This window comes from Hypanus sabinus, chromosome 22 (assembly GCF_030144855.1).
Source record: "Hypanus sabinus isolate sHypSab1 chromosome 22, sHypSab1.hap1, whole genome shotgun sequence".
Classification (NCBI taxonomy): domain Eukaryota; kingdom Metazoa; phylum Chordata; class Chondrichthyes; order Myliobatiformes; family Dasyatidae; genus Hypanus; species Hypanus sabinus.
This window is the reverse complement of record NC_082727.1, coordinates 8,500,538-8,524,416: the sequence shown is the minus strand read 5'-3', so window position 1 is coordinate 8,524,416 and position 23,879 is coordinate 8,500,538. Positions and strand designations below refer to the sequence as shown.

The window sequence follows — 23,879 nt, the reverse complement described above, 5'->3', positions numbered from 1 at the left end:
CCTCCTGAAGGTCACTCAGTTACTTGTGTCCATCACCTTGGGTGGAACTACCCCGCCGGTTTGTCCTGTCCGTGATCCCCTCTGCCTCCTGAATGATCTGGAGTTTGTCCGGTTCCAGCTCCCACTCCCACTCCTTAACAGAGTGTTGGAAGATGCAGCTAAGTGCACTTCTTGCAGGAGTAGCAGTGAGGGACACAGGTGATCTCCCTGCCCTCCCACATCCTGCAAGAGGAGCATTCCACTATCCTGCCCAACATCCCCACTGCTCTACCTGTACAATGAGAGAGAAAGAAAGAAAGAAAGAAAAATTAAATGAAAGGAATGTACCTACAGCTTTCATTTCTCCTTGTCAAATCCTCTGTGAACCAAAGACCGAACTCCCCAACCTAACACTGGCCCAGTCCCACAATGGTTGCTCCACTTAAACCTAACTTCTTTTTATTGGCTTTTGCCAACTGTTAATTGTGCACAGTCCATCTCCTTGGGAACTGTGATGCGCAGAATATCTCAACTGGCCTTGTTTGCTGCTTTTAAACTCTCTCCTGCTGCTCAATCCAAAGTTTCCTCAGGAACTGTGGCACACAGAATGTCTTAAGAAAATATGCAAATACCATGAAGTATAAAGGCTGCTAGTATCTCAGTTTAATGTGTTCTTTCAAAGATGATCGCCTCAGTATACAGCATTCCTCATTACTGCTCGGAATAGGAAGGGAAAATGTATTTTCCCTTGTGTGTCCCACTGATGTAGGTTGATGAAGCTTGTACCACATTAATTAAGAGTTGCTGCTTGTGTCGTACCTTGATGGGACATGCCTTGATTGTGACATACCTTGATGGAAGAGAGTTATTTTCTTTATGGTCAAAAGTCAACCTAGTAAAAAGTTGGACTGTGTTTGGACAGGTAGAACGAGGTACATGATGCATCACAAGCTGCTGATTGCTCAGTTACCCTGGGCAAGTGTTCAGTGCTATGCTCATCCTTTATCCTTGATGTGAAAAGTAAGGAAGGATACTTTAAAGCTGGCTTCATAAGGAAAAGGATCCAGTGTAGCAACACATACACATAAAATGCTGAGGGATCTCATCAGGCCAGACAATCTATGGAGGGAAATAAACAGTTGACTTTTTGGGAATGATCAGGAGTAAGCTATACAACCTTTCGTCTGGTGCACAAATCATCAAAATTGGCCTGCTCATCATCAGGGCTATTTTCCAGCACAATCCCTAACTCCTGATTTCCCCACTGACCAGAAATCCATTGATTTACACTCAGTGGCTACTCTATTAGGTATAGAAGACACCTAATAAACTGGCAACTAATGTGTATATTTGTGGTTTTCTGCTGCTGCTTTGCCGTGTTGTGCATTCAGAAATGGCTCTTCTGTACATTTCTATTGTGATGCATGGTTATTAGATTTACTGTCACCTTCCTGGCAGCCTGAGGCAATCTGGCCATTCCCTTCTGACCTACCAACAGTCATATCATGGTCAAAATCATTTAGATAATACTTCTTCCCCATTCTGATGTTTTGTCTGACAACAACTGAACCTCTTGACAAAGTGCTGGAGGAACTCAGCAGACAAGGCAGCATCTATGGAAAAGAGTAAACAGTCAATGTTTCAGGCCAAGATGTTGAAGCAGTGAATCTACCCAATATAACTATTGAACAATTACAGCATGGAAACAGGCCATCTCGGCCCTTCTAGTCCATGCCGAACGCTTACTCTCACCTAGTCCCGCCGACCTGCACTCGGCCCATAACCCTCCATTCCTTTCCTGTCCATATACATATCCAATTTTTTTTTTTAAATGACAAAATCGAATCTGCCTCTACCACTTCTACTGGAAGCTCGTTCCACACAGCTTCTGAGTAAAGAAATTCCCCCTTATGTTACCCCTAAACTTTTGCCATTTAATTCTCAACTCATGTCCTCTTGTTTGAATCTCCCCTACTCTCAATGGAAAAAGCCTATCCATGTCAACACTATCTATCCCCCTCATAATTTTAGATACCTCTATCAAGTCCCCCCCCCTCAACCTTCTACGCTCCAAAGAATAAAGACCTAACTTGTTTAACCTTTCTCTGTAACTTAGGTGTTGAAACCCAGGTAACATTCTAGTAAATCTCCTCTGTACTTTTTCTATTTTGTTGACATCTTTCCAATAATTCGGTGACCAGAACTGTACACAATACTCCAAATTTGGCCTCACCAATGCCTTGTACAATTTTAACATTACATCCCAACTCCTATACTCAATGCTCTGATTTATAAAGGCTAGCATACCAAAAGCTTTCTTCACCACCCTATTCACATGAGATTCCACCTTCAGGGAATTATGCACCATTATTCCCAGATCACTCAGTTCTTCTGCATTCCTCAATGCCCTACCATTTACCATGTATGTCCTATTTGGATTATTCCTACCAAAATGTAGCACCTCACACTTATCAGCATTAAACTCCATCTGCCAACTTTCAGCCCACTCTGCTAACTGGCCCAAATCTCCCTGCAAGCTTTGAAAACCTACTTCATTATCCACACCACCTATTTTACTATCATCTGCCTACTTACTAATCTAATTTACCACCCCATCATACAGATCATTAATGTATATGACAAACAACATTGGACCCAGTACAGATCCCTGAGGCACACCACTAGTCACCGGCCTTCAACCTGACAAACAGTTATCCACCACTACTCTCTGGCATCTCCCATCCAGCCACTGTTGAATCCATTTTACTACTTCCATATTAATACCTAATGATTGAACCTTCCCAACGAACCTTCCGTGTGGAACCTTGTCAAAGGCCTTACTGAAGTCCATATAGACAATATCCACTGCTTTACCCTCGTTAATTTTCCTAGTTACCTCTTCAAAAAAAATTCAATAAGATTTGTCAAACATGACCTTCCACACACAAATCCATGTTGACTGTTCCTAATCAGACCCTGTCTATCCAGGTAATTATATATACCATCTCTAAGAACACTTTACATTAATTTACGCACCACTGACGTCAAAGTTACAGGCCTATAGTTGCTAGGTTTACTCTTAGAACCCTTTTTACACAATGGAACAACATGAGCAATACGCCAGTCTTCTGGCACCATCCCCGTTTCTAATGACATTTGAAATATTTCTGTCAGAGCCCCTGCTATTTCTACACTAACCTCCCTCAAGGTCCTAGGGAATATCCTGTCAGGATCCGGAGACTTATCCAATTTTATATTCCTTAAAAGCGCCAGTACTTCCTTTTCTTTAATCATCATAGTTTCAGTAACTACCCTACTCATTTCCCTTACCTTACACAATTCAAAATCCTTCTCCTTTGTGAATACCGAAGAAAAGAAATTGTTCAAAATCTCCCCCATCTCTTGGCTCTGCACATAGCTGTCCATTCTGATTCTCTAAGGGACCAATTTTATCCCTCACTATCCTTTTGCTATTAATATAACTGTAGAAACGCTTTAGGTTTATTTTACTTACTTGCCAAAGCAACCTCGTATCTTTTAGCTGTTCTAATTTCTTTAAGATTCTTCTTACATTCTTTTTATTCCTCGAGGACCTCATTTACTCCATGCTGCCTGTATTTATTGTAGATCTCCCTCTTTTTCCAAACCATTTGAAAACCATGGCTGTCTCAAACTTTTAACCTTTCCTTTCAACCTAACAGGAACATAAAGACTCTGTACCCTCAAACTTTTACCTTTAAATGACTGCCATTTCTCTATTACATCCTTCCCATAAAACAAATTGTCCCAATCCACTCCTTCTAAATCCTTTTGTATCTCCTCAAAGTTAGCCTTTCTCCAATCAAAAAACTCAACCCTGGGTCCAGTCCTATCCTTCTCCATAATTATATTGAAACTAATGGCATTGTGATCCTGGACGCAAAGTGTTCCCCAATACATACCTCCGTCACCTGACCGATTTCATTCCCTAACAGATCTAACACTGCCCCTTCTCTAGTTGGTACCTCTGTGTATTGAGGTGACTGAGGTTCCATATCCCTTTATTTAGGTAGACAACTCTGAATGTGGAAATTTCTCCTAATCTCCAATCTGAACAGTCCATCCTGAATATGAAGCTGTGCTACCTGGTCCTAGGTTTCTCCGCGAGGGAAGCACCTTCTCAGCATCCAGTCTGTTAAGCCCTTAAGAATTATGGATGCTTTTATGAATTACTTGAATTTCTTTGACCAGCAATACTTAACAAAAACTCTGATTTTGACATCTGCATCAAATTGGACAGTCTCACAGTTTTTGGGTATTTTGTAGTACCCTGCTGTGATCTCTTAAGCAAGATAATTTTCAGTACATTTCAGATCACCATCCAGGCTGTGCCCTCTTCTTGCTACTACCACTGGACAGGAGTCACAGAAGCCTGTATCCCACACCGTCTGGTTCAGTACAGTACAACCATCAGACTCCTGAACTGGTGTGCATAACTTCACTGATTCCATAACCAACAAGCTTACTCTCAGTCTTTCTACAATTTGTGTGTTAGTTTGACTCACAGTTTGGCTTCTTTTTCACATTGGTTATTTGTCAGACTTTGTCTGTTATTGCATATTTTTCACAAAATTCTGTGTAATTTCTTGTTTCCTGCAAACGCCTCCAAGGAAATGTATCTTAAGGTTGCATATGGCAACATATATGTACTTTGATATTAAATCTACTTTGAACTTTATTAAGGTAATAGAAGTGAAAACTTGTTGCAGCAATCTAAATGTAGTTCATGGAGCTGACATTCTGAACGTACTTGCAAATGACAACAAACTGTTGTGCTCAGGGTGTAATTCTTGTAATCATTGTTTCTAGGACAACACCGGCAGTAGTCTTTTGGCAATGGGCCAACCAGTCCTTCAATGCAATCGTTAACTACACCAACAGGAGTGGAGACGCACCACTGACAGTGGGGTAGGCAACTCTGGAATAATTCCAGTGAAAGTACTTAAAATATTTTCATGAAATAATATAATCTCTGTGCCAATGTGCAGGTTTGTATAAATGTCCTTTGCATAATAACTTAATGGGATATTTAATACATTGAAATTAACTAACGGGCTGAAGAAGTTAAAGCTGCACATGTGAATCAATTTTATCTTGAAAGGAAAAACTCTTAATTCATTTGTGATTTTTTTTTCATCTGCATTCTTGCTATTCTCTTTCAGTAATAAATCATTGTCTTTCTTTGTTTTGTAAATATGTGTGGGTTGCTGTAATAGGGAACAAAACTATGTGGTTCTTTATATTCAATGATATTGCAAAGAGAATGCCAAATACATGCCAGAAATGTCACTGGTGATCATGTGCTGCTTGGGGTCAGTTATAATCCACACCTCAAAAGGCATTCAGTCCTACGTAAAACACCAGGAATTCAGTGGAAATGACTTCTTAAAATAATGCATAATCAGTTTGAACATAGAACACTGCAGCCCAGTTCAGGCTGTTCAGCCCACAATGTTGTGGCAACTTGCATAAACCATGCTCAATCTACACAGAACATAACCCTCCATGTTTTCTTTCATCCATGTGCCTGTTTAGTAGTCTCTTAAGTGTCCCCAAAGTATCTGCCTCTACCACCACCCTCTGGCAGTGCACTCAAGGCACTTGCCACACTCTGCGTAAATAACAATTCTACCTCTGATGTCTCCCGTAAAGTTTCCTCCATTCACTTTAAAAGGATGCCATTTGGTGTTAGTCATTGTTGTGCTGGGGGAAAAAGGCACTGGCTGTTCTCTATCTGATTTGAACATCGATTTCTGAAACTTCTGATAATTGCCTCTTTCCCATCCCAACCCTTCTTCACTGTTCCCATTTCCCTCTCTCACCTTATCTCCTTACCTACCCAGCACCTCGCTCTGGAGCTCCTCTCCCTTCCCTTTCTTCCATGGCCTTCTGACCTCTCCCAACAGATTCCCCCTTCTCTAGCCCTTTATTTATTTTACCAATCAACTTCCCAGCTCCTTACTTCACCCTTTTCCCACTCTTGGTTTCACCTGTCACCTATGAAGGTTCCCAGTCATCCAGGTCATTGTAGATCAAGGCGGTGTAGGACTTGCGGTGTTGTCCCGAAGCCAGTCATCTGAGAGGCTTCTTCGGTTCAGATCCATGCTGGGTAGTTTTCCAGCTTATAAACTCTGAGTTGTTTAAAGGTATAGCAATCACGTGAGGGTTGTTAAGAGCCGTAGAGGTAATGAGGTAATTGGTCTTATCTTTGTATGAATGGAGGTGTGAGCTGTTGTGGGGACACAGGGGTAGAGCTGTTCGGACTGCATTGTAAGTAGCTGATAGGTGGCATCGTACCAGCAGGAACATCAGCCCAGTTGACAGACATAAGGGGCAAAGTAGACGGAGAAACATAGTTATCCCATATGTAGCTGGAGTTTCAGAGAAATACTGAAGGATTTTCAACAAACACCAAATCCCTGCGTTTTTCAAACCGACAAACACACTCAGACAGAAACTTGTCCACCCCATGGATCCTACACGCAGACATAAACAGAGCAATATTGTATATGCTGAGCAATGCAATGAGAGCAACATAGTATATCAGTGAGACAAAACAACCACTTCATAAACAGATGGCCCAACATGGGAGGGCTAACACCTCAGGCCAAGACTCAGCTGTGTATCTTATGTGGAAGCGCCCCGAGGACTTGATGTGACAGCTGTAGGTTACCCAAGCCACACAGCTATAAAGGAGGGTGGTGACACAGACCGCTTGGTATACAGCGACCTTTGTGGAGGGACGAAGGCTCCTGTTCTGAAAGACTCTACGCAGAAGTCTCCCAAAGGCAGCTGATGCCTGTTTAATGCGACTACACCTGGAGGACAAAGGACACTCCTTTGATAACAATGAGCACATTTTGGACAGGGAGGACAGGTGGTTTGAAAGAGGGGTTAAAGAAGCTATCTTTTTCAAACTGGAAAACCCATCCCTGAACAGAGGGGATGGGGTATGACACCACCTATCAGCTACATAAAATGCAGTCCTTGCATCTCTACCCCAGCATCTCCACAACAGTTCACACCTCCATTTATGCAAAGGTGAGATTAATGACCCTCTCTTTACCTCTATGACTGTTAACGACCCTCACATGATTGCTAAACCTTTAAACAACGCAGAGATTATAAACTGGAAAACTACCCAGCATGGATCAGAACTGAGGAAGCCTCTCAGATGAGTTGTGAAATGTCTTCCAGACAACACAGCAAGCCTTGATTTACTGCCACTTGATACTATCACCTACAACCTTGCACTTCTTTCTCTCCTCCCCTCCCCCCCACCCTGCCACCTCCTAACTCTAATCTCTCTCTTTCAGTCCCGATGAAGGGTCTCAGCCCGAAATGCCGACTGTTCACTCTTTTCCACGGATGCTGCCTGGCCTGCTGAGTTCCTCCAGCATTTTGTGTGTATCGCTCTCTGTGTGCCTCTTATCGTCTTGCACAGCTCTCACTCCAAAGAGAAAAGCTTTAGCCTGCTCCACCTCCCCTCCGAAGACATGTTCTCCAATCCAGCAGCACCCTGGTAAATCTTCGCTGGACCCTCTCTCAAGCTTCCACATCCTTCCTATAATGCAATCTGAGCATAACGTAATGCTCCAGGTGTGCTCGAACCAGAGTTTTACAGAGCTACAGCATTTGATTTCAGAAGTTGTCTGAGTGGCTGACTTATCATATGGCACCATTCAGACTTTTACAGAAGGAAAGGTTAAGTTTTTTGTGTCTCATAGTGAGTATTGTTTGCTACTAATTGATCTCACTAATTGATGCTAGTAGTTCTAAATGTGGAAAAGTTATATTTACTGAACAACACTGCAATACCTGTCAGTGTGCTCCATCCCTGGCCTAGACTCTGTTTAAGAGTTTAATGGTGAAGCTCTGACACGCTGCGTGTTTGCACAGGGGAATCTCCTCTGCGATCTTGTGCTGGGTTGGTGTTACACCAGTGTGGCGGCGGACGAACATGGGTGTGGAGGCAGAGTCAGGAGGCATTATTGACGTAGCAAGTGTGGAATCGGTATCCAGGAGTGATGCTAGACTTAGAACTGGCAGTCCTAAGAACCATGAAACGAGGTTACTCACACCGGAGTCGTCCAATAACCTGGCAGTTCCTTGTTGTGATCACAGGATCTTTATCCCGCATTTTCTGATGGAAAGCAGATGTGCAGTTCGTGGAACCTGGGAATGATTGGAAACTAAACGAGGGGATTGAGGCCCAATTCCTGAGGTAAATAGCAAGGTGGGGATTGCCAGAAGGGACCTTGACAGTACCCCTCCTCCAGGCCTGTCTGGATGGTCCCGATAAAAGTCCTGGATGAGGAAAGGGTCTAGGATGAAGGAGTGGGGGACCCAGGATCTCTCTTCTGGACCATATGCTTCCCAATCTACCAGGTATTGGAAACCCCTGCCCCTTCGATGCACATCCTGTAGTCTCTGGACGATGTATGCCAGATGGTTGTCGATGATACGGGCAGATGGGGGAGTCTCAGCCGGGGGACACGAGGAGTTGACGGAAACTGGCTTTACCTGGTAAACGTGAAAAGTCAGGTGGATACGCATAGATCTTGGCAGTTTTAGGTGGACCGCTGCGGTATTGATAACACTTTCGACCTTGAATGGTCCCAGGAAGTGAGGGGTGAGTTTCCTATGCTCGTTCTTGAGCGGGATCACCTTGGATGATGAAAGCTAAACCATCTGCCCCGGTTGGTACTCAGACGCTGGAGTCCAATGTCGGTTAGCTGTCTTCTGCTGATCTGAGTAGAGCCGCGCGTGTCTTCTCCCAAACCTTAAGGCACCGATCAATATGGTCCTGAACCGACGGTACTGCAATCTCCTCTTCCTGCGCGGGGAACATCGGGGGTTGGTACCCCAGAGAACACTCAAATGGAGACCTTCCAATGGCAGAGCTCACCAGAGAGTTGTAGGCGTACTCAACCCATGAGAGGTGGTCGCTCCAGGTCAACGGATTGTTTGCCGTTACACAACGTAGCGTCACCTCCAGGTCTTGGTTGACCCGTTCCGTCTGCCCGTTCGTCTGGGGGTGGAAGCTGGGTGACAGGCTGACTGATGCACCTAAGGTTTGACAGAAGGTTTGACATACCTGTGAGGTGAACTGGGGATCTCAATCGGAGATGATGTCTGCAGGGATTCCGTGGAGGCGGAAGATGTGGCGGACAAGAAGATCTGCAGTTTCTTGAGAAGAAGGAGTTTAGGGAGGGCTATGAAGTGCACCGCCTTAGAGAACCGGTCAACCACGGTGAGTACGGTGGTGTTCCCATGTGAAGGGGGTAGACCGGTGACGAAGTCCGGGGCAATGTGTGACCAGGGACAAGAAGAGGATGAAGTAAACCCGCAGGTGGCCGATGAGAGGCTTTTCCCCGGGCACAGATGGAACATGCCGAGACATAGGAACGGGTATCAGCCTCCATGGGCGGCCACCAAAAGTGTTTTCTCAGGAGCGCTAGGGTCCGATCACTCCTGGGGTGGCAGGCGAACCAAGACATGTACCCTCATTGGAGAACCTGAGGCCTAATGGAAACGGGCACATACAGAAGATCGCCGGGTTCATTGCCGGGGTCGGGGTCATCCCATTGGGCTTCTTTTACTTTGGACTCGATCCCCCAAGTGAGGGTGTCGACCACGCAGGATGGTGGGAGTATGGTCCCTGGGCTGGAAGTGTCCTCCTTGGAGTCGTATTGGTGGGAGAGCACATCCAGCTTCCTGTTCTTGGACCCTGGACGATATGTGAGGGAAAACTTGAACCGTACAGAAAATAACACCCAACGGGCCTGGCGGGAGTTCAAATGTTTGGCTGTCTGAATATACCCCAGGTTTGTATGATCAGTCCATACCACAAACGGTTGTTCTGCCCCCTCCAGCCAGTGCCTCCATTCTTCCATTGCTAGTTTGACCGCCAGGAGTTCCCGATTCTCCACATCGTAATTCCGCTCGGCGGGGGACAATCAGCGAGAATAGAAGGCACAGGGGTGAAGCTTTTCATCCGAACTTTATCGTTGAGACAGGATTGCTCCTATCCTGGAGTCAGAGGTGTCCACCTTAACAATGATTTGACGGGCTGGGTCCGGATGGACCAGGATGGGAGCGGATGGGAGCCTCTTCAGGTTCGTGAATGCCAAGTCAGCTTCAACCAACAGAAGGGGGTAGTTGGCGAGTTAAGGGAAGGGGCACCACTTGACTGTAGTCTCTGATAAATCAGCGGTAGAAATTTGCAAACCCCGGGAATTGTTGAAGTTGTTTACGGGTCGTGGGCCTAAGCCATTCTTCTCGGGGTCTGCTCTCACCTGCCCGCTCTCGATGATATAACCCAGGAAGCTGACCGAAGGGACATGGAACCCGTGTTCACAAATGATTGGTTTTCCCACAGTCTCTGGAGGATGACAGACATGGTGAGCATGTTCTTGGGGGGTGCTAGAAAATATCAGGATATCATCGAGGTAAACAAATATGAACCGATTAATAAAGTCCCACAGTATGTCATTAATGAGGTCTTGAAAAATGGCAGGAGCATTGATGAGACCAAATGGCATGACCAAATATTCGAAGTGCTTCAGAGGGGTACTAAAGGCCATCTTCCACTTGTCCCCCTCCCTCACCCTGACTAGATGGTATGTGTTCCGAAGGTCCAGCTTTGAGAAAATGGTGGCTCCGTGCAGTGGTTCAAAAGTCGAACTAATGAGGGGTAAAGGGTACTTATTCTTTACTGTTATACTATTTAGGCCTCATTAATCAATACAAGGATGAAACGACCCATCCTTCTTTTCTACAAAGAAGAAACCGGCGCCTACTGGGGGAGATGAAGGTCTGATAATGCCCACCGCGAGGGACTCGCTGATGTACTTCTCCATGGCCTCTCTCTCCGGTCGGGATGGATTAAAAAGGTGACTGGTGGGTAGTGAGGCCCCGGGGAGAAGGTCGATGGCACAATCATGTGCGGTGCGGAGGCAGGGAAAGGGCCCGTTGTTTACTGAATACCGGTCCCAGGTCATGGTATTCTGTGGGGACTCGGGCCACATTGAAGGTTTTTGGGACAGGCGGAGTCGCGGTAGCTTCCCTGGGATATGGGGCTGACCGCAGACAGTTGGCGTGGCAAGACTGGCTCCATTTGGCTATCCTCCCAGTAGACCAGTCGATGTGGGGATTGTGTTGGGTCAGCAATGGGTACCCTAGAACTACCGGGGCTTGAGGTGAACGAATGAGACTGAATGGTCAGGGGTGGCCAACCGAACCAGCAGTTTTCTGCCCAGGGCCCAGGCCTCCAGGGGGGTAGTTAGTGGTTCGCGAGGTATTCCAGCTTGGGAGGCTATGTCTTCATACAGCGGGTTGCCCTCGGCACCGGAATCCACCAAAGTGGATAGGGACAGAGACTGTCGTCGGTAATTCACGGTAGCCGGGATCTGCATCCCAGTCTGGGGGGCTGAAGGGAGTTTCGTCCGGCTCACCAGGGCCACCTTTTTCACTGATGAGCCCTCCCTTTTGGCCACTGAGGGCCGGTTCCATCCCAGCTGCATCGGTTCCTCCCCCAGGGTGGTGGGGACGGTCGGAGTGGGAGCCACACTTGGAGCAGCTGGGGAAGGGAGGCTGGCTGGGACTGATAAGGTGGACGGACCGTGGGCTTCCCCGAGGAGCGGGGCGACTGGTTCTTTCTCTCAGCTGCTCTTGAAGTCGATTATCTGATCTAGTGGCGAGCGAGATGAGAGAGTCCGTGTCGTCCCTCACTGCCGGTTTGTCCTTTATCTTGTCTGAGAGGCCCTGTCGAAACACCTCCCGTAGGGCCTCGTCATTCCACCCTGAGTCTGCGGCGAAGGTTCAGAACTCGATGGAATACCTTTCTACGCTTCGCAAACACTGGCAAAGAGTCAGCAAGCATTTAGCAGTCCTTACCATGAATGGGTTGTTCGAAGGCCTTCCTCGTTTCAGCAACAAAGGAGGGGTAGGAGGAACCCCTCTGGTCGTTATCCCATATCGCGTTTGCCCAAGCCAGGGCATCCCCTTGTAACAGCCCCATGATGTACGCAATCTTGGATTTATCTGAAGTGTAGGTACGTGGCTATAGCTCAAAGACCAGAGAGCATTGTAACAGGAAGCCCCGGCACCTCCCTAGGTCCCCAGCGTAGGAATCGGGCTCGGGGACGTATGGCTCTCGAGGGGACTGTATTGCTGATCTCGGGCGACGCCATCCCGAGTGGTGCTGTTTGGGTAGTCGGGATTCTTGGAGGGGACAAAGAAAGGGAAGCGGAAACTCGGTCCACCTGCTCACTGACCTTCTGTACATTCATGGACAGCGTCGGAAGGATTTCTGTGACCTCCCTAAGTAGTTGGTCGTGGGCACACAGTAGGTAGCCCTGACTGGCGAGGGCCTGTTGTACGGGATCCGTGTCTGCTGGGTTCATTATGGCCAGTTCATGACAGTTGGACCTTGTGCAAGGTCTGTGACCTCCCATTGATCTCAATAGTCTTCGTGGCAGAGCAGACTGAAGCAGAAGGTAAATTTCTTCTGCTGTTAGTCATTTATTGATATGTACTGAATTATTCAAAAAATAAATAATTTAAAGATTATTGTACTATCAGTAGTTTTTAAATGTCTCTGAATGCTAGTAACATAAAAAAAACACTTTAAAATTCCCAGTTTTCCTGGTCAGCAGTTTGCTGGCTCTGTAGGTTTGGGCTCCTTCAGTGTGGAGTTGGATGCACTGTTGCTTTTTAAGCCATGCAACTTCAGGCCAGAAAAGAGGATGTACTGCATTTGGAAAGAAGCACGTGGTTACCGTGGGCTTGAGTCAATATGTGCTCCATTGGTTCATTACGTGGTTCTGTCTATAGGTTAAATATAGAGTTAAATACAATGCTCTTGTCTCCAAAGTACAATTCGGTGCATTACACTCATTCTGAAAGGGCCAGCTACTGTGTTCTCTTTCTGGACTGGATTAGACCTTACAAATTCATTTTACATTGGTTCCTTTTATGTAAAGAAACATGAAAAAAAACCCAACAACTGTCTTATTTTGATGTAAATTAAAAGCCAGATTCTAAGATTTGGAAGCATAATTTGAGATAAATCTTAGCTAGGGAGCTTATTGCTTTAAAGAAAAACTATGCTTGTGTTAACACTAAATGTCTTTTTTTTAATCTGATATAGCCAACTGGGCACAGCATACGTCAGTGCAACTACAGGGGCAGTGGTCACAGCTCTTGGGCTGAAGTCTCTTACAAAGGTAACATTATGTCTTTTGTCATGGGCATGCATAGAAAGGTTAGAAAGAAAAAAGAAAGATTACCTTTATTTGTCACAGGTAGATCAGAACATACAGTGACATGCATCAACGACCAACACAGTCTGTAAGTGTTGCCACGCTTCCAGTGCCAACATAACATGCCCACAACTTACTAACCCTTACCCGTATGTTTTAGAAATGTGGAAGGAAACCAGAGCACCTCACATGCTCATGGATAGAACATGCAAGGGCTGGAATTGAATTCTGATCTTACAGTTGGCACTGTCAGGGACTGCAATTACTGCTATGCTCCCACGCCGCCCATTTACACTCAGGGTGTAAATGCCATGAAAATAAGCATTGTGCAGCAGCAGCCCAGTACATTACAAATGTAAGTTCACACAAACTGAAATTTACATAAATTATTCAGAACTTGCACCACAGAAATTAATAAAATAGACATAACATCAGTACAAGTTGAGAGCGGGAGAGAAAAAAGAGGAAATAATAGTGTTGGGGTTCTTCAAGTCAGTTCAAGAACTGGATAACAGTGGGGGAGAAACTTTTGTAGAATCTTGAGGAGTGTGTCTTCGGGCTCCTGTGCCTTCTGCCTGATGGCAGCATTGAGAAATGGGCATGGCCTGGATATCGGGGGTCCTTAATGATGGATGTCACCTGACTGAGATATCACTTCTGCTTGATGCTCTTGAGGGTGGGAAGAGATGTCATTTTGGTGGAATTGGCTGCAGTCCCCTGTCCATTGAAGTTCCCATACCAGGCTGTGTTTTTCCACTGTGGAAATTTATTAAAGTTTAAGAGTAGTAAATGTTATTTGCTTACCTTAGTATTAACAGATTCAACCAAAAAACAAACTATTTTCATCTTTGCAGAAAGTTTGCAAAACAACCACATAGTCAAAATTATTACTTTTACGTTTATTACTTATTGTTGGCATTCTTGATCTTTGAGTTAAAAGGCTGAAATCTGCTAATAGCATCACAACTGGGTTTACTGAGGATGGTTAATGGTGATGAATATTGCACAAATCCTGAAAGTTAATACTGCTCATATGAAATTTGAAAGCAATAAGACAATAATTATGATAGATGTTAATTTGCTGCAAATTTATTTGGTTGCGATGAGAATTTAATATTTTGAGGTTCATAAATCTATTTAATAGGATCTCTTGGTGATCAAGAGGATTTCATTTTCGATTTACATGTGTGATTGTTTCAGACAACGACTTGTGTAAAAGTAACAAATGATTTTTTTCGAAAATCTAATCAACTGCATGAGCTGGAAAACTAAAAATGAAGCTTTCAGGTACAATACCTTTCATCAGGGCTGATTTCCTCATTTTGACGAAATGTCTTCAGTCTGAAATGTTAACTTGTGTTTCTCTTCCCACAGATGTGACCTGACCCACTCAGTACTTCCAACATTTTGTGAATATTTATTTTAGATGTTCTTGGTTGTTGTCTTCGACCATAAGATATAGGAGAACAATTAGGCCATTTCATTGTGGCTGATCCATTCTTCCTCTCAGGCCCAATCTCCTGCCTTCTCCCCGTATCCCTTCATGCCCTGACCAATCAAGAATCCATCAACCTCTGCCTTAAATATATGTGAAGACTTGGCCTCCACAGCCACCTGTGGCAAAAAACTCCACAGATTCATTACTCTCTGGCTAAAGACATTCCTCCTCATTTCCATTCTAAAAGGACACCCTTCTTTTCTGAGAAAATATCCTGCCGCATCCACTCTATCAAGGCCTTTCACCATTCCATAGGTTTCAATTAGGCCGCATGCATTTTTCTGAATTCTAGTGAATACAGGCCCTGAGCCTTCAAACACTCTTCATGTGACAAGCCGTTCAATCCTGGAATCATTCTTGTGAAGCTCTTTTGAACCCTTTCCAGCGTCAGTGTGTTCTTTCCAAGATGAGTGGCCCAAACCTGCTCACAATACTCTGTGAGGCCTCACCAGTGCTTTATAAAGCCTCAATATTACATCCTTGCTTTTATATTCCAGTCCTCTTGAAATGAACGTTAACATTGCATTTGCCCAACGTGCCATAGACTCAGCCTGCAAATTGACTTTCAGGGAATCCTGTACATGGATTCTCAAGTCCCTTTGTGCCTCAGATTTTTGGATTTTCTCTCCATTTAGAAAGTAGTCAACCCTTTTATTTATTTTACCAAAGTGCATGACCATACACTTTCTGACATTGTATTCCATCTGCCACTCCTTTGCCCAGTCTCCTAATTGGTCTAAGTCCTTCCATAACCTCTACTTCCTCAAAACTACCTACCCCTCCACCTATCTTTGTATCACCTGCAAACTTTGCAACAAAGCCATCAATTCCATCATCCAAATCATTGACATACAACGTAAAAATAATCGATCCCAACATAGACCCCTGTGGAATATAATTAATCACTAGTAGCTAATCAGAAAAGGCTCCCTTTATTCCCACTCTTTGTCTCTTGCCAATCAGTCACTGTTTTATTCATGCAAGTATCTTTCCTGTAATACCATGGGCTCTTATTTTGTTAAGCATCCACATTGTCAAAGGTCTTCTGAAAATCCAAGTACTTAACATCAACCTATTTGCCTCTCCTGCTTGTTTTCTTCAAAGAATTCAAACAGATTTGTCTGACAAGATTTTCTTTTGAGGAAACCATGCATGTGCCCCCAAGTACCCTGAAACTACATACTTTACAATCGATTTCAACATCTTCCCAACCAGTGAGTTCAGACTAACTTGCCTATAATTTCCTCTCTTCCTTCTTGAAAAATGAAGTGACATTTGCAATTTTCCAGTCTTTAGGAACTATTCCAGAATGCTAGTGATTCTTGAAAAATCATTACTAATGCCTCAAATCTCTTTAGCCACCTCTTTCAGAAACCTGAGGTGCACACCATCTGACCCAGGTGACTTATCTACCTTCAGACCTTTCAGTTTCCCAAGAACATTCTTCCTAGTAATGGCAACTCCACACATTTCTGACCCCTGACATTCTAGAGCTTCCACCATATGGCTCGTGTCTTTCCACAGAGAAGACTGATGAAAAAAACTTGTTCAGTTCATCCACCTTTTCCTTGCCCTCCCCCCCACCCCATTACTACCTCTCTGGTATAATTTTCCAGCGGTCTAATATCCATTCTTGCCTCTCCTTAACACTTTATGTATCCGAAAAAAAAACTTTTGATATCCTCTTTAATATTATTGGCTAGTTTATTTTCATTTGCCATCTTTTCCTTAATGACATTTTTAGTTACCTTCTGTTAGTTTTTAAAAGCTTCCCAATCCTCTAACTTCCCACTAATTTTTGCTCTATTATATGCCCTCTCTTTAGCTTTTATGTTGGCTTTGACTTCACTTGTCAGCCACAGTTGTGTTATATTGCCTTTAGAATACTACTTCCTCTTTGGGATGTATATATCCTGTGCTTTCCAAATTGCAGCCATTGTTGCTCTGCTATCATCCTTGCCAGTGTTCTTTTCCAGTCAATTTTTTTCCCACCTCCTTTCATGCCTCTGTAAAGCACTTTACTCCACTAATACTGATACAACTGACTTTAGCTTCTCCTTCTCAAATAGGAGGGAGAATTTGATCTTATTATGATCACTTGCACCAAAGGATTTATTTTAAATCTTAAACTCTCTAATCAATTCCAGTTCATTGCAGAGTACCCAATCCAGAATAGCTGATCCTTCAGTGGGCTCAATCACAAGCTGCACTAAAAAGCCATTCTCAAAATCCCTCCTCTTGGAATCCAGTACCAACCTGATTTTCCCAGTCTAACTGCATATTGAAATCCTCCATGACTACTGTAACATTGCCCTTTTCTACCTCTCATTGTAATTTGTAGGCCACATCCTTACTAGTGTTTGGGGTCTATACGTAACTCCCATCAGGAGTTTTTACCCCTGCAATTCCTTAGCTTTATCCACAATGGTTCAACACTTATCGACCCTATGTCACCTCTTCCTAATGATTTGATTTAATTTTTTACGCACGGAACCATGTCATGTCCCCTGTCCTTTCGATACAATGTGTATCCTTGGATGTTAAGCTTCCATGACTCAGATGCCCACAACATCACACATGCCAATCTGTAATTGTATTGTGCAATTCCATTTCATTGTGAGTGCATAACAGCAGATAATAAAAGAGTGCAGCCCTCAGCCACTGGGTTTGAGCTGATCTTGCTGCCCATCCAAATCTTTCTGCATGCATGTGGTTCCTATCCCTCTATCCCTGTCTGTTCATGTGCCTTCTATTGAGATAGCAGGAGTTGGAAACTTACAACATTCTGCACTGAGAAATTTATCCTCGTCTGTGATTTAGTTGACTCAGTGCTCTTCCTGAGGCAATGACCCTATTTTTTAGATTCCCTAGGTAGATAGAATAGCATTTTGTTGTCTACTGTATTGGCCTAAAAGGCTTCAGCAAGATCAATTAGTTTACTTGATCTTTCCTTGTAACAGCCTCCAACCAAATATTCGCTCAGGCATAGTTTTCATCTTTAAATAAATCCCTTTATGGTCAGGATGAATTGATTTTTGTTTTATACCCACTTGATATCATTACTTAATATTCTAGTTAAGATGGGTTAGGTACTTCCATTTGCTATTTATACTGCAGGAAACTAAAATTTGTTCCTCCTAATGATTTTTATCTAAAATTAGTGATCCAAACCACAGTGAGCTTCCATGAAGCTTTACAGCTTGAATAGATTTGATTTTGTAAGAGTTGCTGAACAGGGTAGAAACCTGACATTCCATTTCCTGAGATTGCTAAGAGACATTTTACTTGTGTTGTGTAATGATGTGGTTGGTCCATGGAACAGTGGACACTCATTCATCTCGGAAATTCATCTCGGTTGTATCTATTTGTGTCAATTGAAAGTTATTGAGTTGAAGCTCAGCCCTTGCTTACAAAGCAGGAAGATTGAAACAAAATAAAGGAACTGGAAGATGTTGGAAATTATGAAATTGCAGAAAAGGCTGAGTCAGTCAGTATTTTGCCATTTGAGAAGAAAACAGAGTTTGTTGAGAAAGTTGAGTGTGTTTTAAGCTTGAGGGTGTTCTCAACTGGTTGTTCATTCAAAGTGTTGGCACAGGTCTGTTACGTATCCCGTAACTGGATAACTTGCCAGCAAAGATAGAGAGGTCCGTTGAAGTCTGATGTCACTATTTTCAAACGTTTTTATTTATAAAGGGGCACAAAAGTAAGGTTAATACAAACATTCAGATAATGCACGTCATCAATACTCAATCTAAAGCGCGGGTATAGTAATAATCATCATTAAGAAGTAATCTCGACTGTTGTCTAGGGGATAATATTTTGTTCGTTGGAAATATAAAAGTCACTCAGAAGTCTGCAGACTTTAGCCTTTCGGGGAATCGCTGGGTTTCACGTGTTTTAGAGGGATCGATGAAAAACGAAAAAAAACTTGCCCGGGTCTTTATGAAGCCACTCCGTAAAATCAGGGGAACGTTGCTTCCCCGTTGTTAGTTTGAAGTCCTTCTCGGTATTATCAGCCACCCGCTCCCCAGGCAAAGGAGTTAGGAGCGCACGTGGCGTTGAGTGGCTTCCAGCTATTACGGGAGCACTGAGCGAGGGTGTCCTTCTGGTGCGTTGCTTGGGTACTGCCTCCTGCAGTCCCCTTTTATCTTGACTTGCAGAGGTGTAGATGTCCATCAAAGTAGGGTGATGCAATCCCCACCCCCACATTGCCCGAGGGTGTCCATATCCATGGTAGCTGTCACGTAGCAGGGACATGCACGTCACACAGGTGCCTCTAAGAACAATGGCCAAAACCGTTGCATTGTCTCTCACTTCCTGGATCCGAGACCCAAATTAATAGCGATCTTGCGATTCTCCGGAAGGAGGGGGCTGCTCCCGCCCCTTCGGCCCCTCAGAGCTGTGGTACATTCATAACAGGTCTAAAAGCTGAAGAACCTCTTTCTCTGGTGTTGAAGGAATAATCAAAAATCATGGTGCTGGCACAACTGTGAGCCATATTGACTCTCACGAGACGATGTAGCTTATGAGATTTCAAGTCAAGTTTATTGTCACATGCACAGGTGCAAAGAAAAGCTTGCATCCAGCAGCATTACAGACACATTGCATTAGTGACAACACATTGGCAAGAAAACCGTAGCTTGTGCAAGAAGGGACACACTTAGAACAAACAAATCAGAGTCTGGTGTCGTGCACAGTAGTTATAGTGTTACTGTACTGAGATGATAGTGGTAGTAGCAGTAGTGCTCAAGTGGAGTATAATGTTCTCCTAAGAAGTTGCCTTGGGGATGTTAGGGTGGATTCCCTTAATGGAGAATGCATGTGCGTGACTTTGGGAGGCTGATGCACAGACAGCCACAACACTATCCCTGACAGATCAGGGTTAGAGTCCAGTGGCATAGAACGCAAGATGACTGGGGATCCTTCATTGCCCCTTTCAGAGATGGTGATTAACTTTGTGCAGGTGGATTCAAGAACTGAAGAGAAGTGGCTGTTCTTGACCCAGCTCATGTAGGATTTGTTCAGGTTTACTTCATTACATGCAGTCCCACATGCTGGTCAGGGCAGGAACAGGATGATAGTACAGATGAATGAGTGGCTGAGGAACTGGTGCAGGGGCAGGGTTTCAGATTTCTGGATCATTGGGATTTCTGATGGGGAAGGTAACATCTGTACGGAAAGAACGGGTTATACCTGAACTCTGGGTAGGGGAGAGGGAAATTAAAATCCTCATGAGCAAATTTGCTAGAGTTGTTGGGGATGGTTTAAACTTATTTGCCAGGAGGATGGGAACCAGAGTGATGGGGCATTTGTTAAAGCAGATAGATGTGGTGTGTAGTGAGACTGTGAGGAAGGATAGGCAGATGATAGGGCAAAATTGAAACCTATTGAATATTGAAAGGCTTAGACAGACTGGATGTGGAGAAGCTGTTTTCTATAGTGGGAGAGTCTAGGACCAGAGGGTACAGCCTCAGAATAGAGGGACGTCTATTTAGAACAGTGATGAGAAAGAATTTCTTGAGTTAGATGGTGATGAATCTGTGGAATTCATTGCTACAGATGGCTGTGCAGGCCAAATCATTAAGTATCTTTAAATCAGGGGTTGATAGGTTCTTGATTAATCTGGGCATCAAAGGTTACGAAGAGAAGGCAGGACAATGGGGTTGAGAAGGATAATAAATCAGCCATGATAAAATGACAGCACCGATTCAATGGGTAGAGTGGCCTGATTCTGCTCCTAAGACTCATGGTCTTATGGTTCATACTGAAGAAAACTATGGGGTACCTAAAAGTAATAAATACTCAGCAGGTTTGAAAGTATTTGTATAAAAATGCATCTTGTTTTGGGTAACTGACTGTTCAGTAGAAAGATTAATTTTATTCATAACCATTGAAGGTTAACGATATGCTTTTCTCTTTTTCTTTCCTGAAGCATTTGCCTCCCCTGCTTTCTCGTTTTGTGCCCTTCGCTGCCGTAGCTGCTGCCAACTGCATCAACATCCCTTTCATGCGACAGAGGTAAGATTACTGCAAAGTAAGCCTCGTTGTTGGGGAAGAGTGGTGAGCAGCACATGTTGCAAAAATGGTTGGAACTGGTCAAAGCACAATTTATTATTAATGCACATGTATGTTACCATCTACTACCTTGAGATTAATTGTTACAACAAAGAACACAAAACAGTTCGCACAGTACAGGCCCTTCATGGCAACCTTTTAACCCTCCATAAGATCAATTGTACTCTTTCGTTTTCGTGCAGATATTTACAGGAAAGTAAAGAGATGCAATAATATTTATGAAAAATGAGACCTAATCAAAGACTAACAACCAATGTGCAAAAGGCAACAAGTTGTTCAAATTTTAAAAAATACTAAAAAAATAATAAGAACATGAGTTGTTAAGAATCTTTGAAAGAGAGTCTGTAGGTTATGGAATCTGTTCAGTGTTGAGACAAGTGACGCTGGTTCAGGAGCCTGATGGTTGCAGGGTAATTACTGTTCCTGAACCGGTTGGTGTGGGTTGCGGGGTAATTACTGTTCCTGAACCTGTTGGTGTGGGTTGCGGGGTAATTACTGTTCCTGAACCGGTTGGTGTGGGTTGCAGGGTAATTACTGTTCCTGAACCTGTTGGTGGTGGTTGTAGGGTAATTACAGTTCCCGAACCGGTTGGTGTGGGTTGTAGGGTAATTACTGTTCCTGAACCTGTTGGTGGTGGTTGCAGGGTAATTACTGTTCCTGAACCGGTTGGTGTGGGTTGAAGGGTAATTACTGTTCCTGAACCTGTTGGTGGTGGTTGTGGGGTAATTACTGTTCCCGAACCTGTTGGTGTGGGTTGCAGGGTCATTACTGTTCCTGAACCGGTTGGTGTGGGTTGTAGGGTAATTACTGTTCCTGAACCTGTTGGTGGTGGTTGCAGGGTAATTACTGTTCCTGAACCGGTTGGTGTGGGTTGAAGGGTAATTACTGTTCCTGAACCTGTTGGTGGTGGTTGTGGGGTAATTACTGTTCCCAAACCTGTTGGTGTGGGTTGCAGGGTAATTACTGTTCCCGAACCGGTTGGTGTGGGTTGCAGGGTAATTACTGTTCCCGAACCGGTTGGTGTGGGTTGCAGGGTAATTACTGTTCCTGAACCGGTTGGTGTTGGTTGTAGGGTAATTACTGTTCCCGAACCGGTTGGTGTGGGTTGCAGGGTAATTACTGTTCCCGAACCGGTTGGTGTGGGTTTCAGGGTAATTACTGTTCCCGAACCAGTTGGTGTGGGTTTCAGGGTAATTACTGTTCCCGAACCGGTTGGTGTGGGTTGCAGGGTAATTACTGTTCCCGAACCGGTTGGTGTGGGTTGCAGGGTAATTACTGTTCCCGAACCGGTTGGTGTGGGTTGCAGGGTAATTACTGTTCCCGAACCGGTTGGTGTGGGTTGCAGGGTAATTACTGTTCCCGAACCTGTTGGTATGGGTTGCAGGTAATTACTGTTCCTGAACCTGTTGGTGTGGGTTGCAGGGTAATTACTGTTCTTGAACCTGTTGGTGGTGGTTGTATGTTAATTACTGTTCCTGAACCTGTTGGTGTGGGTTGCAGGGTAATTACTGTTCCTGATCCAGTTGGTGTGGGACCCGAGGATCCTGTGCCTTGTTCCCAATGCTCTATCGGTATCTCAAGAAAAATTAGATGTAGCTTAAGAAAAAGGCAGTTTGTAGTATTGAAAGTTAGTAAAGAGATGGGCATAAATTGGGGTTCCAGAATGCCAGCAGCTATTCACAATCATGTGGTTTAATAGTTAATTATTTCGTTAAAAATGGAGAGCCATGACTATGATATTTATGTAGTTGTTGAAGTATTGCGAGATAAGCAATTTCTGAAGTCAAAAACTAATGCTGTTTTGGATGTTAAAAACGAACTTTGTTTTTGATGTCCAACATTAATATGAAGACTAGTATTAATGCAACCATCTCACGACACTCGTATACCAACTTGTCTGATTAGCTAACTCTGCTAACAGAGGTTCTCCGTAGTGAGAAGGCACCTTTCATTAACAGTATACATCTAGGGTCGGTATGATTTGGGGTTCAACTGAACAGGAATGTTGGGATGTTCCCATCAACATCATTGATTACAGCGAATGCTCCATGCAGAGTTATCGTTCGCCAGAAAATTAACATCATACTCTGGCATAAAATTACAAAGGAAATATGTTTTCCAAATTTTCAACTTTAACAGTTACAGAAAAAGCAAAGGGCTAATTAGAGTTAAACCGGGCCAATGTGCACGTAAATGTTGAGCTCATTTCTGTAGTAGCTGGGTGCAGTGCTTTACTCGCAGATTGAATTTTCATTCTGCTCAAAGGATACCAGCCATAGTTTGAACTTCCCTCGAAGACCACCTTTGAGCTTACTGGCTCTCCCAGGAACATTGGTCCTTTCTCCTTGGAGCCATTCATCTGCGCAAAGTATTTCTTACAACGTTGGCATTCTGCAGCATCTTCCCTTGTGCCCCGCTCAGCAGCTCTCGCCAAAGGACCCCAAAACAGACTAATGTCCTTCAGAAATCCTGCCCAGCTCTCCTGAATCTTCCACTGGGAAGAAAATTACAATTGGCTGACACAACATTCCCAAGTTGAACATGGTTCCTTATCTTTAGCCGAAGCCAAAACACTCAGTTAAAGCAGGACACTGCTTTTACAGAAAAATGCTAAAATAAAATACCTCTCAGCATAGTAATAGAAATCTTAACCAGGACATGACATCATCTTATCAGTATACTATTCGTATGCAGGGTAGATTTACCATCAATCCACCTGGACTTGAGGGCATATCTTGTGTAGATGGGTTGAGCAATCTAGGACTTTTCTGAGAAATGAAAGAGATTGAAAGGAGACAGACGTTTACAAGATATGATGCATTGAGTGGATAGCCATAAACTTTTTCCCAATGTGGAAATGGCAAATGCAAGGGGCATAATTTGGAGGGAAACAGGCAATGTCAGAGGTAAATTCTTTACACAAAGACAGGTGGGTATGTGGAATTGGAATGCCCTGCCTTGGCTAGTGGTCGTGGCTGATACATTAAAAGCATTTAAGAAACACTAAAGGCATTTAAGAAACT

At 44.0% G+C, this 23,879-nt stretch overlaps 1 protein-coding gene across 4 annotated transcripts in view; it reads left to right on the top strand.

Moving 5' to 3' along the window:
- The window catches only part of sfxn3 (sideroflexin 3), an 83,113-nt gene that overhangs the window by 23,878 nt on the left and 35,356 nt on the right, over positions 1-23,879 (top strand). For all 4 annotated transcript variants that reach the window (XM_059947015.1, XM_059947013.1, XM_059947012.1 and 1 more), the window contains exons 4-6: positions 4,828-4,926; positions 13,172-13,247; positions 20,714-20,799. In XM_059947015.1, coding sequence (XP_059802998.1) covers positions 4,828-4,926; positions 13,172-13,247; positions 20,714-20,799 — 261 coding nt within the window. The remainder of the gene's footprint in view (positions 1-4,827; positions 4,927-13,171; positions 13,248-20,713; positions 20,800-23,879) is intronic.